The sequence below is a fragment of the Nilaparvata lugens genome, chromosome X, assembly GCF_014356525.2.
Source record: "Nilaparvata lugens isolate BPH chromosome X, ASM1435652v1, whole genome shotgun sequence".
Taxonomy (NCBI): Eukaryota; Metazoa; Arthropoda; class Insecta; order Hemiptera; family Delphacidae; genus Nilaparvata; species Nilaparvata lugens.
In genome coordinates this window covers 17133980-17150195 of record NC_052518.1, presented here as the reverse complement: position 1 = coordinate 17150195, position 16216 = coordinate 17133980, and the positions used below count along the sequence as shown (strand labels likewise).

Here is a 16216-nt window from a genome sequence, read left to right as displayed (position 1 = left end):
AAATTGAATCTATGCATTTTTTGTTCTTAAAAACTTGAAGCACGTTTTCAGATTGTTGAAGACTGTTGGCCGTCAGTTTGTCTGAAAGTTATTGCTATGAAGCTGTGTTTTGTGTACAGACCCAAGCGCCACGATTACAGGCTGTACTCTCTTCATCAGCGTATGATGTACTTATTATACATGTAAATACAGTACAGCTCGTACAGAATATACATATACTAAAACAAGCAGTTGATGGTTAGCGTACAGCGTGGTGCATAAGTCTACACATTTCAAGATACAGTTAATGTGTAGGAAATCTATTGCAAGTCTAGATATTAACTTATTAGCTCCATTAGTCGAAGGAGACATAAACTTTTGAATTCTGAAAAGGACTACTTTATTGATACATGCTTAGCTAAACTTATGTACCAAATTTAATTCGAACATTTTCTCTTAGTTAGTTCTTAAAAACTGAGAGACCGCTGGATAACGTTGGAAACAGGCCGATTTTTTGTGTATGTTTGGAAATTTTTCCAAATCCGTTCTTAGTGCACCTGCCAACTGAACATATCTGCCAAATTGGAACGTATTTGGTCCAGTAGATTTTTAGTTCTGTTCATGGTGCATGAATGGATGAGTGAGTGGATCAGTGCCATTTTGCTTTTGTATGTATTGATAAATTTGGAGAAAAATGTTCAATCTTCAGCCTATTCTGGGCGTATATTGGGCGTTATTTTGAAGACTCTAAACACTGGCTGAACTTCTGTTCCAAATTTGAACATTTTCTGTCAATTAATTCTTTAAAAAAAAACTTAGAAAAACACAGGATAAAACTATAAATAAACCACTGATTTTGGGCGTACCTCTGGCGTATTTGAAAACCGTTCTAATAAAACATGTTTACGCCTGTGCTGAGCCTGATAACCAAATTTGATCAATTGTGTCAACTACTTCTTTTCAAAAACATGAGAAAAGACTTGATCAACATGTGAACGTGGAAGCAATCGAGCTGCTCAACGTGCATGCAGTAAGAAGACCTCAACGCTGAAAACCACACGAATTAGTTTAGTGCTAAAGTGTTCAATTGGAAGTACAAAAGCAGAATCTTTTTTCTTCTCTATTTTTTTTACTGTATCCTTTTATGCTAAAAATAATCTTCAATTTAATCCTTGACCAATATAGAAGGCTTAACCCATGGGGTTTTCTTTCTCAAACAATATTCTTATCAATTTAAGTCAAAATAGAATAGCTTATTAGTCTTTAACTAGGTGCTATAAAAATCAAGAAGAAAAAAAACTAGTTCTTTGAAAAGCTGATGAAACGCAGATTTTGGGCGTATCTTTTGATTTTTTTCTAATACGTTCTCTACAAGGCCAACGGAACATACCTAATTTGAACATATTTGGTGCAGTAAATTTTTAGTTCTCTCCATTGTGATCGAGTGAGAGAGTGAGTCCGTGAGTGATTGAGTCAGTGCCATTTCACGTTTATATAGATAATAATCAGTCCTCTCTTATTTCGTCATCGTGTACTTAAAACACTTATTGAAGATTGACTTCTCATGATAATATGTCATGTTTCCGGCTAACTAGCTGGAGCATGTTTCCGATCATGTTTTCTTGAAATACATGCTGCTGAATCATTGTCTGCTTCTCGAACCAGGAGCAACTACTGTGTCATTGGCCTCTCAAGTTAACTCAATAATTTTATTCTTCAAGAACACATTAAAATATGGTCCCGCTAAGACTGATAAAGATTTTCAGCAGGTGACAATTCTATAATATGATACAAAATGAAGTTGAATGCTAACTATAAAACTGAATTAGGAGAGAAATATTATAGGGTTCAAACTGAAGTACAGGTAGGCCTAATTAATTAGAAAGGGAAAAGGAAACAAGAGGTTGTGAATGAAGGACTCTCTAAACTTCCTTCCGAAACATAGTGGCAAAGTTATTTAACCAAATAAATAGTATTATTCTTATAATAATTATATCATATAGAAATATATATTACATTATTATTCTTACTAAACGATTATGTCACCAAATCAAGACTTTTTGGTTATTGATACAATTGGTGTGGACATAACATACATGGAAATTAGCTTGAAGAAAGTTCGACCATCTTTTGGTATTTCATCCAATTGCCGGTATAGATATTGAATAGAAGGAAACTATGGTTCTGTTCACATCTACTGATTAACTCAATTGTTAATCACTGGTTTGCCGAATTTGATTGAAGCTCACTTTGAATTTATTAAATATCTTAAATGAAATATCATGCATCTCTCAAGCTGATATTTGACAAGCTGACATTAGATAACTTAATCTAAATTCGTTCTAGGTTCTACCCCTGAACAGCATTATACAGCTAGAAACTAGGATAACAGAATTAAAAAATCTGGTGTGGTACACTCACACAACTTTCCTTGCTCATTGAACTGTAAGCCTCATTCTTAAACGAGAATAATTTAGGGGAAAAACATAATGACGATTGGCGGCAAAATATTTGAAACTACGATCAGACTACTGTATATGTGTATATATAATTGTTTCCAGAGTACTTTTTTCTTTGTGTAAATTGTGAAATTCGATGATTTTTAAAAGTCGACAGAACAGCTGTTCTACAGATGAAATATCTCGACTATGTGTTCTTTTTATAAACTGCTCTACCTAACTACCTCATGCACGAGAGGGAATTTACAAAGTCAATTTCTCAAGGATAGGGTGGACCCCATTAGTTTCCCAGGAAAAAGACTCATGCCAGTTGATAGAGCTGATAAATGAGTATAGAGGGTATGAATTTGAAATAAATCGGTCAAGTCATTTTTGAGAAAATCGTGAAAAACATGGTTTTTAGTAACTATCCGCCATTTTTCACAAGAATATTACGGAGCTCCTGCAATTTTCCCAGAAATGAGACTCATGCCAATTGATCGGGCTTATAAATAGCTATCAATGGTATAAATTTGAAGAAAATCGTTAGAGCCGTTTTCGAGAAAACCGTGAAAAACATGATTTTTCAGATATTATCCGCCATTTTTCTCAAGGATACTACGGAGCTCCTGCAATTTTCCCAGAAATGAGACTCATGTCAGTTGATAGGGCTTTATGAATAGCTATCAATGGTATAAATTTGAAGAAAATCGTTAGAGCCGTTTTAGAGAAAACCGTGAAAAACATGATTTTTCAGATATTATCCGCCATTTTTCTGAAGAATATTACGGAGCTCCTGCAATTTTCCCAGAAATGAGACTCATGTCAGTTGATAGGGCTTATAAATTGCTATCCATTGTATAAAATTTGAAGAAAATCGTTAAAGCCGTTTTTGAGAAAATCGTGAAAAACATGGTTTTTCAGTAATTATCCGCAATTTTTTCCGCCATCTTGAATTGCATTTTATTGAATTTCTTATTGTCGGGTCCTCATGGTATAACGACCTCAAGTTTAAAATTTCAAGTCAATCGGTTAATTAGGAATGGAGTTATCGTGTTCACAGACATACACACATACACACACACAGACCAACACCCAAAAATCATGGTTTTGGACTCAGGGGACCTTGAAACGTATAGAAAACTTGAAATTGGGGTACCTTAATTTTTTTGGAAAGCAATACTTTTCTTACCTATGGTAATAGGGCAACGAAAGTAACAAGAAAGATGGCATCAATAAAAATGTTCTATGATATCTGTATCCTAAATGGCGGCTGATTGAAGTTTTATTACTTTCCTTGCCCTACTACCATAGGTAAGGAAAGTATTGCTTTCCAAAAAAAATTAAGGTACCCCAATTATGGTAGTAGGGCAAGGAAAGTGATAAAAGCAACCATCTCACTCTGTACTGATACTAAAAACTGAATAAATCAACAGAAAAATCTACGTTTATGTTCAACACAGAATGAATAGAAAATCCACGTTAAGCTCACGAAATTGAAAAAAAACTTTTGAATCCATTTCTCAGATAAATTCAAGGTCAATAACACAACGTTGGGTGGAATAGAATTTTCATCTGGAGAAAATTACATTGCAATAAATTTACAATGAGAAATACATGTAACTTTTTCCCAGGGATTCGAATGAGTCAAATGAGCAAGTATGCAATCCATAATACTAAAATATGCAGAAGTACTGGTTTTTAAACCAAAACAAAGAAATTCCCCAATGAGAAGACGAGCAGATTGAATATTCAATTAAAGGAGTTGTGAACACTTTGTATACACTATAGAGTGCTAGGGATCAAGAATCATTTAAAAAAGGCTCATTTGATGAAAATTTTTGTTTCAAATTCTCGTAATAAATCTAAGCCAATTTCATGCTATATAGTTCGGGCTGAATAGAACAAATAATTCCATCCCGGTATGAATAATTTTCAACGATTTCGCTTTATCTGTTGGAAACGCTGAATTGCATCGTTGCATGGTGTAAGACATCTGCGTGCATTCTTATCATTGCATATTGCTTGTATAAAATACCTGAATGAGCGGTTTGCTAAGAGAAAGACACATGGAACGAGACTCGATAAAAAAAGTAGATACCAAGCTTGAAGGAGCGGCCTGCAACTTTCACTCTTGGAACCGGTCGGTCCCTACAGTGAGTAGTGAGTGGTGCCTATAGCTTTGAGATGGAGTTACATGAGACCAAGCCTCTGGGCTAATCAGCTTTCGGCTTTGGGTCTTGATATTTGTACAGGAAGACCAGATCAAAGAATATTTCAACGGATATACTAATCTTAATGGAGTAAGTTAGAAGTTGATTTTTTTGTAGAGGAAGTAATCTTGGGCCTGAACACTTTCACATTATAATTATAAAAAAGTAATAAAATTCAAAGTTAAGTATATATACTGTAACTTTTAATTGGAAAGGGAGACTTGGACTGAATCATTTCAAAATGTGCTGGATGCTAACAAATGGGCCAGGACTTTAAACTTCCAATTTCCAATACAAACAAAACTAAGACCTGAGTGGTCATACTGTATCAAATGTTCTATGAACTCAAATGTCTCTATATGGAATGAGATGAGGGACTTCGATATGAGGTTTTCAATCATCAGAAGTTATTAAATTATTGAGAAATTCTTTCGGAAATACCGATCCTCAGAGATCTACCAGAGGAGACAGTCGACCATTGACAACCTATCAATGAGAATACTGAGAGTAGAGGGTGAAGTCAGAGGTGAAGCTCAAGTCAGGAAGAGGGAAGAGGGAGTGTTTGAGGGTTTCAATATCATAGAATTCTTCAATTGGTGGAATAAGTTGAACATAGATAAATCATAAGTACTGGATAGCAGTCACAAACAAATCCAGTAATAAATACTGTCCAATCAAGTAGTGTCCAAATACAATCCAATTGAAATAAACCCAATAAGTACAGATCAGTAATATTAAAAATACGAGTAATATAGTTTAGTTTTAGTTTCAGACACAGCCAAAAAAACTCTTAACTTTTTTAATAAATTGTTTCCTCAACACGGCGTGATATAGTCTATAAGTTTTGTTTGTTGAAAAGTAACTTTCTTTCTTCTATCAATTTGTAATAACAACTATCAATTTATTAATATTTTATGTACGATATTCAATTTACAATTTTTCAATATGCAGCTTCACTTTCATTTATTCTCAATCCTCATCCTCATTCCTCTATCGTTCATCTATATGGAATTCACTGTAAACTGAGAAAAGTGTTGGAAGAAAGACAAAACAGATCGAGCATTGAGAAGTGAGTTGGAGAAATAAGTGGGATAGCCCAAGTCGATGAAGAACAAATCATTGTTTTTGAGTCTTTTGTTGATCCGATCGTTCAACAACTCAGCGAGCAGAGTCTAGTGTATTGTACCGTTAAAAAGCCGCTGACTCGTGATTAAGTAGAAAAAGGAAATCCAAGATAGAGAGACAAGAAGATCGCAAGAAAAGAAGGAAAATAGAGATGGAGCGTACTGGAAGGCGAGGAAGGAGAGCCTTTCCTTCTTCTGTGAAACGGTAACTTCCTTAAGGAAGGAAGAACCTAGATACCGTTCATTTGTCCTTCTTGACCAAATCATTTCCTTATTTTTAGGCTGGAAGTTTTTAATTCACGATTCTATTTTGAATCAACATGTCGGTACCATACCAGAACTGGGATCTACCATAGAGAAAATATAGCGTATGTATCAGTTGTCACCTTGATTCAGTTGTCTCTAGATGTACCTAATCCGTGGTATGTTTCGGTGGAATTAAATTTCCACAAATAGACTTCATGCTATCCTATAAGCTTATAGTGATATGCGTATTGTATTTGGAAAATTTCACACAAGAGAGCCTCTCAGAGCGACTCTCTCAGCTGGGATTTCAATTGATTCTGTACATTTTGGAAACTTAATTATGTATGTCACTGATAGACGAGCAAATGCGTGATAATAATTGTTATGATAGAGGAGAATACTATTTCAAGTTTCACAAGTCATTGTCAGGATGAATTTCCATTCACTAAATCAAATAAAAATCAAATTGTTTTAATTAAATGAAAGAATAATGGGCGGCTACATTCTGATCTAATTATTTTTGAAATGGACCTACATTCTGTCATCCTATCAACAACTACAGAGGGAAAGTGAAGAAAACTATCGCCCTTGAAATGTGAAAAACACAAATTTTGTATAACAAGATTATTTGTAAATGAGTGAGCTAGTTATTTTGAAAGTTTGCGATCCTCAATGGATTTTTTTGGAAATTTACGTAGTTTGAAAGTGAATGATTATTGTCAAATACCTCTTGCCAATCTAATAAGTGAAGTATCGGATGAAGAAAGAACGAAATGGAGAAGAACTTGGATTACAAGCGTGCTTTAATATATTTTCTACGCTCACAACCCATTCTCTTCTAATGAGTGCAAGAGTCCCTCATAATGATACTCATAGAGTAATGATGCAAAGATGGTGGTAAGGTAAGGCCGTAATCTAGAGACTGAAATGAAGCAACTCATAACGGCACTCGCGAATAAATCAGAAAATGATGAAGAAACGTGACGAAAACTGAAGGGGAAAATGGGAATGAGGGAGGAAAAAGAAGAAGAGAATGGTAAGAAAAGCGTATAGAGTGATAGAGTTGGAAAAAGACAGAATACCGCTCTAATTGCCCATTACAATTGTTCAACAATACTGTTCGCTATAAACAAACAGTCTCAGTTCCCACGAAATCCAATTTAGCGTTGTTTCTTTCGAAACGGTGCGGCTTTTGATGTGTCGAAGGCTTCAGCCAGGTCCAAGAATAATGCATCTCACTATGTAGTCTGTAATAGAAGAGTCCAATCATATTACATTGTGCAACACCTAAATTTCCCAAGGAGTCAGTAGCGCACAATTCAGCCAACTTAATTTATCTGATTTGTAAGATAAAGTCAGGCTTCCCAATGCTACCAACTTATGAAATGATAATTTAAGCATGATTAATGTGAGAGAGTTAACTGTGATATATCATGCAACATACGGTTAGAATTTGAGGTGTATCCCCCACCACTGTTCGCTCAATCACCCAACACCCACACATTCTAATATTAAATTTGTTTGAATATTTGGTTTACAACATTTGATCACAATATGATATAACATGGATCATTAAACTATCAGTTTCCTGTGTATAGTTAGTACAGGAGCAGCTGACGAAAAAATAATGTACAAGTTGTGAGAAGATCAGTAGAATAACGGTGAAGAATTAATTTGAAGACATTATAAGGTTCACCAGTGTGAAAACACACGCCGAATTTATTGCTCGGCCAGTACAAATTGAGCAGTGAGTTCACATGCTCTACTGGAGGCCGGAGATGGTCAATATTGAAACCAAGAAGAGACCAATATGCAGGAGATCAAGTCACCATCATTTTTTGCACGAGAAAGATCAAGGATCAGGATACTTTTATCAAGGTGCTCTTCAATTCTTCTTCAAATTTGATTCTTGGTTGATTTACCAAAAAATTAATTTCCAACTCCCTTGAATAGTATATAGTATTCAATGGAATCATCTATACTAGTAAGCCAATACTAGTTACACATAAAATGATTTCAAATGAACAAAACGTAGACAATGCTTGAGATTATGCCTCTAATCACTTCAAGAACCATTAAGGGAAAGACATCTCAACATGTGTAAGAATAGTCTTACAAAAATATATAAAATAGCTTGCAGATTGAGCTATTTGCTGTTTCTCTAAGAATTCACCTATAAACCGTGCTTATTTGTAAGGTCAATCGTCTTTCAAAAAGTTCAAGCCTAATTCTCTCAAAGTTTACTCAATCATAGTTAATGAACTGAGCGGTAATTGTTTATACTGTTTGAATTCAGTTAACTATGAATGTCAATTAACAATTATCAATAAATACTCTCCTCTCAAACTTTCATTCCAATCGTTATATCTGTATAAGTTCATGAATTTAATCATTTGGTGAACTGTTAAAGTATGGAACTGATAACGTAAGATATAGGAGTTTGTTGCACATGAGTATGGTCTTACATCACATCTTGCAACTCACAATAGAAACATACCGATTCTCAAAGTAATTCTAAATGAAACAGCAAAGTATACTATGAAAAGAGCTTGCTGTCATAAAAGTATGAAGTGGTCCATCTTAATTTGTAATGCTATCTCAATGCGAAGATTAGAGTACAATCAGGAATACTAGTTTGAATGCTCGATTTAAAAGGAAATCCTTTCAACTGTCTTTTCAGGGAGAGATTTGGATACACACTGAGATCTCCTTTCACAATCATTATTTTTTAGATGAAAAATGGATGAATCAGTTTCACGAAGTTCCGTAACTCTAAAAAGTTTTTACAGATCTCTCCTCGAGGATAAGTCTGTTCAAAATGAGCTAGCAGCGATGTTTGTATAAATAGATTAGTGGATTTATTATTGAAAAACTATTGTTTCCTCACAAGAAACACCAAAATCTCATAATGCACTAGAGAGCTATTAGTTGCTGCGAAACATCACAGCCCAAACCCCACTGAACCATTTTTCTGGAGTTTCATGGCATTCTTATGTCATGAGATCTACTTTTCTTAATGCTTTACAGAAATTACATTATTTTTTAAAATCATATCAGTTTTTAGACGTACAGTACCTACAAATTTGGTACCAATTTTATGTGTTGGAAGGAATATGGAAGACTCAAGGATATATATGTAGACGAGGTTACCCGTCGACGATTAACAATAAATTCATTATTTTACTAATTACTGCAAAATTCAACAATACAGAATCAAAATAGCTGATGCTCTACCAGAATAACGGGATAGTATATACCTATTAAGTCAACTTTGTTCAAGAGAATTCAACTAGTATAATGTATTTCCATGTATTTTGAAGTAATTTCCCAGTGATCTTTCTATCCAAGCTGACTACGCTCACGTAGTCAAGATTTCTTCTTGAACCTCAAATTAATGAAACTTGGTGCGCGATCCTCACAAAAATCTTGTCCACACAAAAACCACGTATTCATGTTTCTCAGACAATCGGTTCGAGACCTCTGTGAATCAGCTACCACCTCTTCAAATTCTATGCTTCGTGTGAAGCTTCTTCCTTATCATTCAATGCTATTCCAATACAATGTTTAGCACAAAACCTCCAACCTCAGTCCATCAATATCTCAGCCCAGTATTATTTTAAGGGTTCAACAACCTTCATTATATTGAAGTTTTCCTCGTATACATTCAAAACAACTGCTATTACTTGTTTCTTTATACTTTTGGGTAGAGCTGACCAGTTTGAATCAAATCGAATCTCTTTGCAAAAAATAGTAGCTGATTACTTCGATCGATAGTTTGACAGTTTGATCTGCTTCTTGATTCAAGAGATTTTTTCTCAAGTATGTATCATTTACTTCCAGCTCACTAACGATCAAAATGACCTGGCAGAGAAAAGAGAATTAAATAAATATTTAGTGTCAAACTAAGCTGGCTATAAGCTTGATCAGTGAATAGATTGATTGATTGATTGATTGATTGAGTACTTTATTTATGTAGATTACAATATATACTGGCTTATACACTTATATACAATAGCTCAAAATACAGCAAAATTATAGATGAGTTTACATAATATAGACTAAGAAAATAATTATTGAACTGTATATAATATGAAAAAGCAATTTGTAATATAATAACTATAGATAATAATTATATTGTTATGCATCTACATAAATATACAGAGGCATCTACATAGAGGCAGACCGATGAAAATTTAATTTCTTTGTTCAGATGAGTGGACTAATCCATACGAAAAGAAATATCGAACCAATCAGTCAACAATTTTTTTTTCATCATTCATCTACTCCAAGTTTCAGACCTAACCAGGAATCGAACGCGAAAGCCGAGCTACAAGCGCTTAGTTGTTGAACGAGCCACAACGTTGTACAAATTTAAATCATGAAGCTCTTCTCAAAATCTTGTCACTTGTCAGTTATCCATGAAGCGTTTCAGAATTCTCTTACATCATTTTCTCCATTTGTGATTCAACTACTGTCTCAAAACATTTGTGCAACCTTTTCTAGATTCCAACAGCAGCAAATGATCGAGAATTCGTGAACATTCAACTTTCACTTGGCAGCTCCATGGTCTGCAATCATATTTGTGTAATTTTCTCTACGCGGTGATTCGATGTACATCAAACTGGCATTCTATATCTATGGACTCGGCTCAATCAATCGATTGTTCATGCTATCTATATGGACGATCTTTCCATAGTTGCCTACCTAGCTGCCTGGCTTAGCTTTGGTTTGTAGTGCTCTTAGAAGAATGCCGACGAAACATTGTTAGACATGCGGTTAATCGCCGACAAAATTTCCATGAATAATTTTCAAAGTTTTCAATACGGAAAAGTTCCTTATCGTCTTATAACGGATTGCCGGATTAAGGAAGTGATAGAACGATATAGGAGAAGATAATGATAATACAGTGCGATAGAATTATAAAATGTTAGAGGATACATAATTTAGTCTCAATATATTATGTGATATATAACTTGAATAGAAGCTTAAAAATCAACTTGGTTGGATATAGAAGATGTAAGTTAGTTGCAGAGAAGATATTCTCAAATTTCTTAACAGCATATAAATAGAAAAAAACAAGTTTTGTTGTTTGTAAAGTAATCGATGTGAATGAATGTTGATTACGAGTTTTGATCAATTGTGGTGAAATTAAGAAACGCATTAATTGATTTATGTGTATCATGAACACAATAATCGAGAGTGATGTTATGAATTTGAAGAACATGAACATTTAAAACAAGAAGTAATCATCGGACTAATAAATAGCTTCCTAAATATTAAATTTGATACCATAAAATTGATAATGAAAGAAAAATTCAAATCGTTCAATCGTCATCTTGTTCAAAACGGGTTGATCCCAATAATTACTGAGACATTGCTGCTCCACAGTTCGATAAATTATCCGAGATAGCTTATCGGAGAGTAGCTCTATTATTGTTGAGCAATGTACCTCTCCAAGTGCTGGATCCGCTATATTATTTGTGTTCAAGTAGTTCAAGAGTATTATAGAGCCTGAATAGTACACCCGCTGCAATAAGTAAATGACGAGACAACTTGATTGTATAGCATCAAGCACTCCCGATACAAATCGTAAAGTACATTGGGCAATAGATATAGATTAGAAAAATTACATCATAGTCACTATTATCAGAGACAACTGATACAACTGATACTTACGCTATTTTTTCTCTATGCTACCGTATCACATAAAAGCTTATTGATGTTCCAGAATGAATTTGAATGATCAATAATTGTAGGTTTAATGCATGGACGTATTTTGCTTTCGCATTGAGCAATAGAACATTTCCATTTCTGTAAGAATTGACCTATAGTTGAAGAAGTCCTTCAAAATTATCACTATTGTATCCATCTCATGATAATCTTAATTTATCATCAAGTTTATCAAATTAATATGCAATTCTTCGTTGATTGGATACTTCTCTTCGAAAAGGAATAGTAGCTTCATATTCAATGTATTCTAGCAAATCACCGGTATTGATTGTATGTCTTGGAGAGACATACATGTTAGATGATCAGATTAAAATGTAAAGTCAAACTGATTGAGTAAGTCATCACCTTGGACTGATGTTGTCAACTTTCCGAAACCTGAATTGTACTAGTCCACTAGTGAGAAAACTTACAATCTTTTTTTAACATTGGATTAGAATACAAATTTCTATATTAAACTGAAGAAAATGTCTATCTTTCTCATTCAATTCTGAATTTGAATGAGAAATTACAATTCTGACCCCAATAAGCCGTGCTACAAATATTCTTTTACATTGTACTTCATTCTATAATACAAAATAGGCAAAGAAGACAAATGCCCCAAAAAATAATATTATAACAACAAATAGGAAAACTCGAGTTTCAAGGTTTTTATCATCCATCATAATCATTAGGAACTTTTTTTAAGATTAGACTTTGCTGGACGTCAAGAGGGCAAGAGGTTGTAGCGACCACACTTGAAAAAGATGTCAAAACATTTGTTAAAAATAAACAAAGCAACATCCCCGCAAATCTTCAAATCACCTCATGCAAATCTTAAGAATGTAGAGAAGACAATAAATAACAACCAACAAAAATAATTTCGGAAAGATCGTGTAATCAAATGGAAAATTCATTGACGACATTGCTTGATTACAATGATTTGAAATGTGTTTCAAGTTTCGAAACAATAAAAAAATAGGTGTAATAATTTTTTCGGTGAGAGAATGAAATATTTCATAATTGGAAAACTCTTATTACGATATGTTTGTTCTCAAATCGCAATAGTCATGAGTGAATGAATGTACTCTACTTGTTTTAATAGTTTTAACAAAGAATTCAGATTCAGAATCATTGTAGACCATGTCAAAAATGATCTAAAAGAAATATAGATTTAACAAATGCTCAGTCTCACCTTGTTAGCCGCCCTATTTTGCGCCCTTAGAACGGCTGCTTGAGCCATATTTCCAACTTCTATGATTACTGTCCAAAAATTTAATGAGCACAAACTTCTGGTTGATTAAAATTTGATAAATGTTGAAAGTTTCTAAACTAGGACAAATCTTTCAGTCCTTATTTTAATTTTCGTGAAAATATTTGAAAAGGTTCTCAAGCTACATTTCCATGACACGACGAGTTGATAAATTTTTTCAACATTAGAAAAAGTTGGAAATTAAAATTACAACACTTCAAATTCACAAAACAACAATGACTCGAACCTTACTATAGTGTGTAAGAACGCGAACTGAAATATCCAGTTACACTGCCTTTCTCCAGCTGAATTCTCCCTTTTCCTACCACTAAAATTCCCTTTTACTGTCAGAATTTCCCCGTACCGGTTCGCTTAATAAGATAATGTCCACTTTCTTCTTATCTTTTTACGGCATCCAACTCATGTTCTATGTTTCATGGTTTCTATCTCTAGCAACTCGAAATTTACCTTCCATCTATGGGAATTCCCATCCTCCAGCGACCTGTGTCCCGTTACTGGAGAACAGTACCGGGCCCGTTCTCTGACCATTAGGGCAAATAACTATTTTTAAGTTTATGTTCACCAATTTTGATGTGAGGTTAACTTCGATAAAACAAGAATAACGCATCACTTAAATCAAATCGTAACTAAGTTCTGGACGGTACTTGTGGCCGAAGAGAAAGTACTGCCTCTTTTTCTGGTGGCCATATACAGTGAAGAAATCTATTTTACTTGAAAAAAAAATATAGAGTTGTGACGCCTTGACTTTAAAAACCACTAAAACCGCTGTAAGGAACCTTGGAACCAACGCTTATTGCTATTTCACCAACAGCTTTTGCGACTAAAGGGTTCCGACTATGGAATAAACAACAATCTATAGGTTTATTTTGTATAAGTTTATTATTTATGTACAAGTTTTCTCTAGTTCCGACATAAGAAAGGAGGCCTTTCTCAGATGAAATCAGGTGTTCCCTACCCTACAGGTGGTGGGACATTGTTTAACAAGGCGTTGATCACATAGAATTAGCAATTCAGTTGAAGGCTGAATTGTTTATTTATTCAATATACTTTTTATAATTCTATTTAGATTATGAGGTTGAATGATTACTTCTGCAACTTCCATCAGGAGAATATGAAGTTTTAGTTTCTAGAGAAGAGAAACTTTCTGAAAAATTTTTTGCTATAAATGTGAAAAAGTATTGATAGCTTGAAGATATGATCCACAAAAGAATATAGCACAAAATAAACTACGTTTGTAATAAAAATAGATTGTTGACCTACTCAGTACGGTACTCAGAACTATTATTCTGGAAATAATGAATCTGGCTTCCATACAGTGATATAAGTATGCGAACGTTTCGAATAGACCGGCTATTGTTTGCCAATCACCTCGAAGGTAGAGATAGAGATCCCAGACTTGGTGGCAAAAGCCTTCTTTTACCTAGGTAGTTGCAAAAAACATGGTCACAAAGTTAAAATAGCCTGAAAAACCAACTGTGACTAACATGTGTCATGGTCATGAAGGGGTTCCCCCCAGGGGAGGAGGGGGGCTTTGACGCAGACTGCGTCCATGAAATTCTTGGTGGCGGGGGGCTCAAAATCATTCTTTAAAAATACAAAATAAAAAAAAAGCAGCAATGTTTAGAATAACTATTGACAACAATTCAAGGGGGGGGATGTAGCAGCTGATTTATTCATTTATTTTTCCAATTTTATGGAATCCCTATATTGAAGCTCCGATCAAGGACAACTCAATCTCATTGAAATACGTCTTGAATGATAATACAAATATTTTTCAATCTCAACAATTTTTAAATGATTAGAATCCCTTTTTCTGAGAGATTGTTACATATTTGTGACATGTGAACTCAAACCATCAAACATATAGGAAATAATGTAGAACAGGGAAACAGCAGGAGCATAGATTTTGTAAACTACACAGATGTTGATTGGAATCTAAAAAATTGATACTCAGCTCCAACTCAAATTGAAACCTGCCTGAAGACGACAATGTCCCTTGCCGTAGCCAGTTTCTGCCAATCTATTTCTGACTACTCACTATAGAAATACAAACAATGTAACAAACAGAATGTACCGGAATAATAATGTTGTGGTTGCAGAAAGAGAGCCAGCAATGCAGAAGAAATCAGTGGAATAGATGTCGAAAATGAATATCTGAATCATCTATTAATGCCAAAACTTCACAGATTTATTATATATTACTTGTATGTTTTAAAGGTGATACAGTTCTCAATACGAGGAGCTGAAATAAATAGAACTGCAATATTTGTAGATGAGAAAATTCCCAGATTCTATTACAGAAGATCAAAGAGAATGCAGTAGTTTGAGATAGTCCATGTTCTTTTGGAGGATGATGAGAGATTATTGAGAGATGAAGTGCTTGAAATACATCTGAAATGATGAACCAATTCAGTAGACAATTTTTCAAGATTATTTTAACTACATTAGCATATTGTTGGTACTGTTTCTGAAAAAAACTCAAAAGTTACATGCATTTGGAATTGTTCGATCATTTTTCTAATGCCTACACGACAACGATATTTGCGCAAACTTGGCTCAAATCTGGCTTTGAGCCAAGTTTGCTCAAACCTCTGTTCACACGACACCAACTTTTACACAAACCTGTATTATAAACTAAACCATAATTATATAAATTCTATACGAAGTCTTTGAAGATGAATAGTAACTCAAGCATCCTCCTCCTCCTCCTCCTCCTCCTCCTCCCCTCCTCCTCCTCCTCCTCCTCCTCCTCCTCCTCCTCCTCAACTCCTCCATCTCCTCCTCTTCCTCCTCAACCACCTACTCCTCCTCCTCCCCACCTACTCCTTCTCCTCCAACTATTCCTCCTTCTCCTGAACTCTTCCACCTCCTCCACTTCCTCCTCCAACTTCTCCTTCTTCTCCTCCTCCACCTACTTCTCCTCCTCCTCACCCTACTCCTCCTCCTCCACCTACTCCTCCACCTTCTCCTTCTCCTCCTCCTCCATCTACTCCTCCTTCACCTCCTCATCCTCTCCACCTCCTCCTCCTCCTCCTCCTCCTCCTCCTCCTCCTCCTCCTCCTCCTCCTCTCACTTCTCCTCCTTCTCCTCAATAATAATCAATAATACTGATTATCAAGTGAAGAGTGATTAACTATATATCTATTACATTACTATAGGTAGATTAAATAAGATAATTATCATCCATTAAAAAATCGTCCTTGTTATTGAGTATTTTTGAGAATTGACCTCGCACAT

General features: G+C 34.7%; 1 protein-coding gene across 16 annotated transcripts in view; it reads right to left on the bottom strand.

The window, feature by feature from the left end:
- Nucleotides 1–16216, bottom strand: part of LOC111059973 (rhophilin-2) — a 74320-nt gene that overhangs the window by 36156 nt on the left and 21948 nt on the right. Inside the window, exons 1-2 of one of the 16 annotated variants that reach the window (XM_039442546.1) lie at nt 13056–13217; nt 12902–13009 (exon numbers count right to left, since the gene is read on the bottom strand). The exons of 13 other annotated variants lie outside the window; for them this stretch is intronic. In XM_039442546.1, coding sequence (XP_039298480.1) covers nt 12902–12949 — 48 coding nt within the window. In that variant the 5' untranslated portion in view covers nt 12950–13009; nt 13056–13217. Of the gene's footprint in view, nt 1–12901; nt 13218–16216 lie in introns of those variants that run through there. 2 more of the 16 variants (XM_039442547.1, XM_039442548.1) reach the window with 2 other exon arrangements.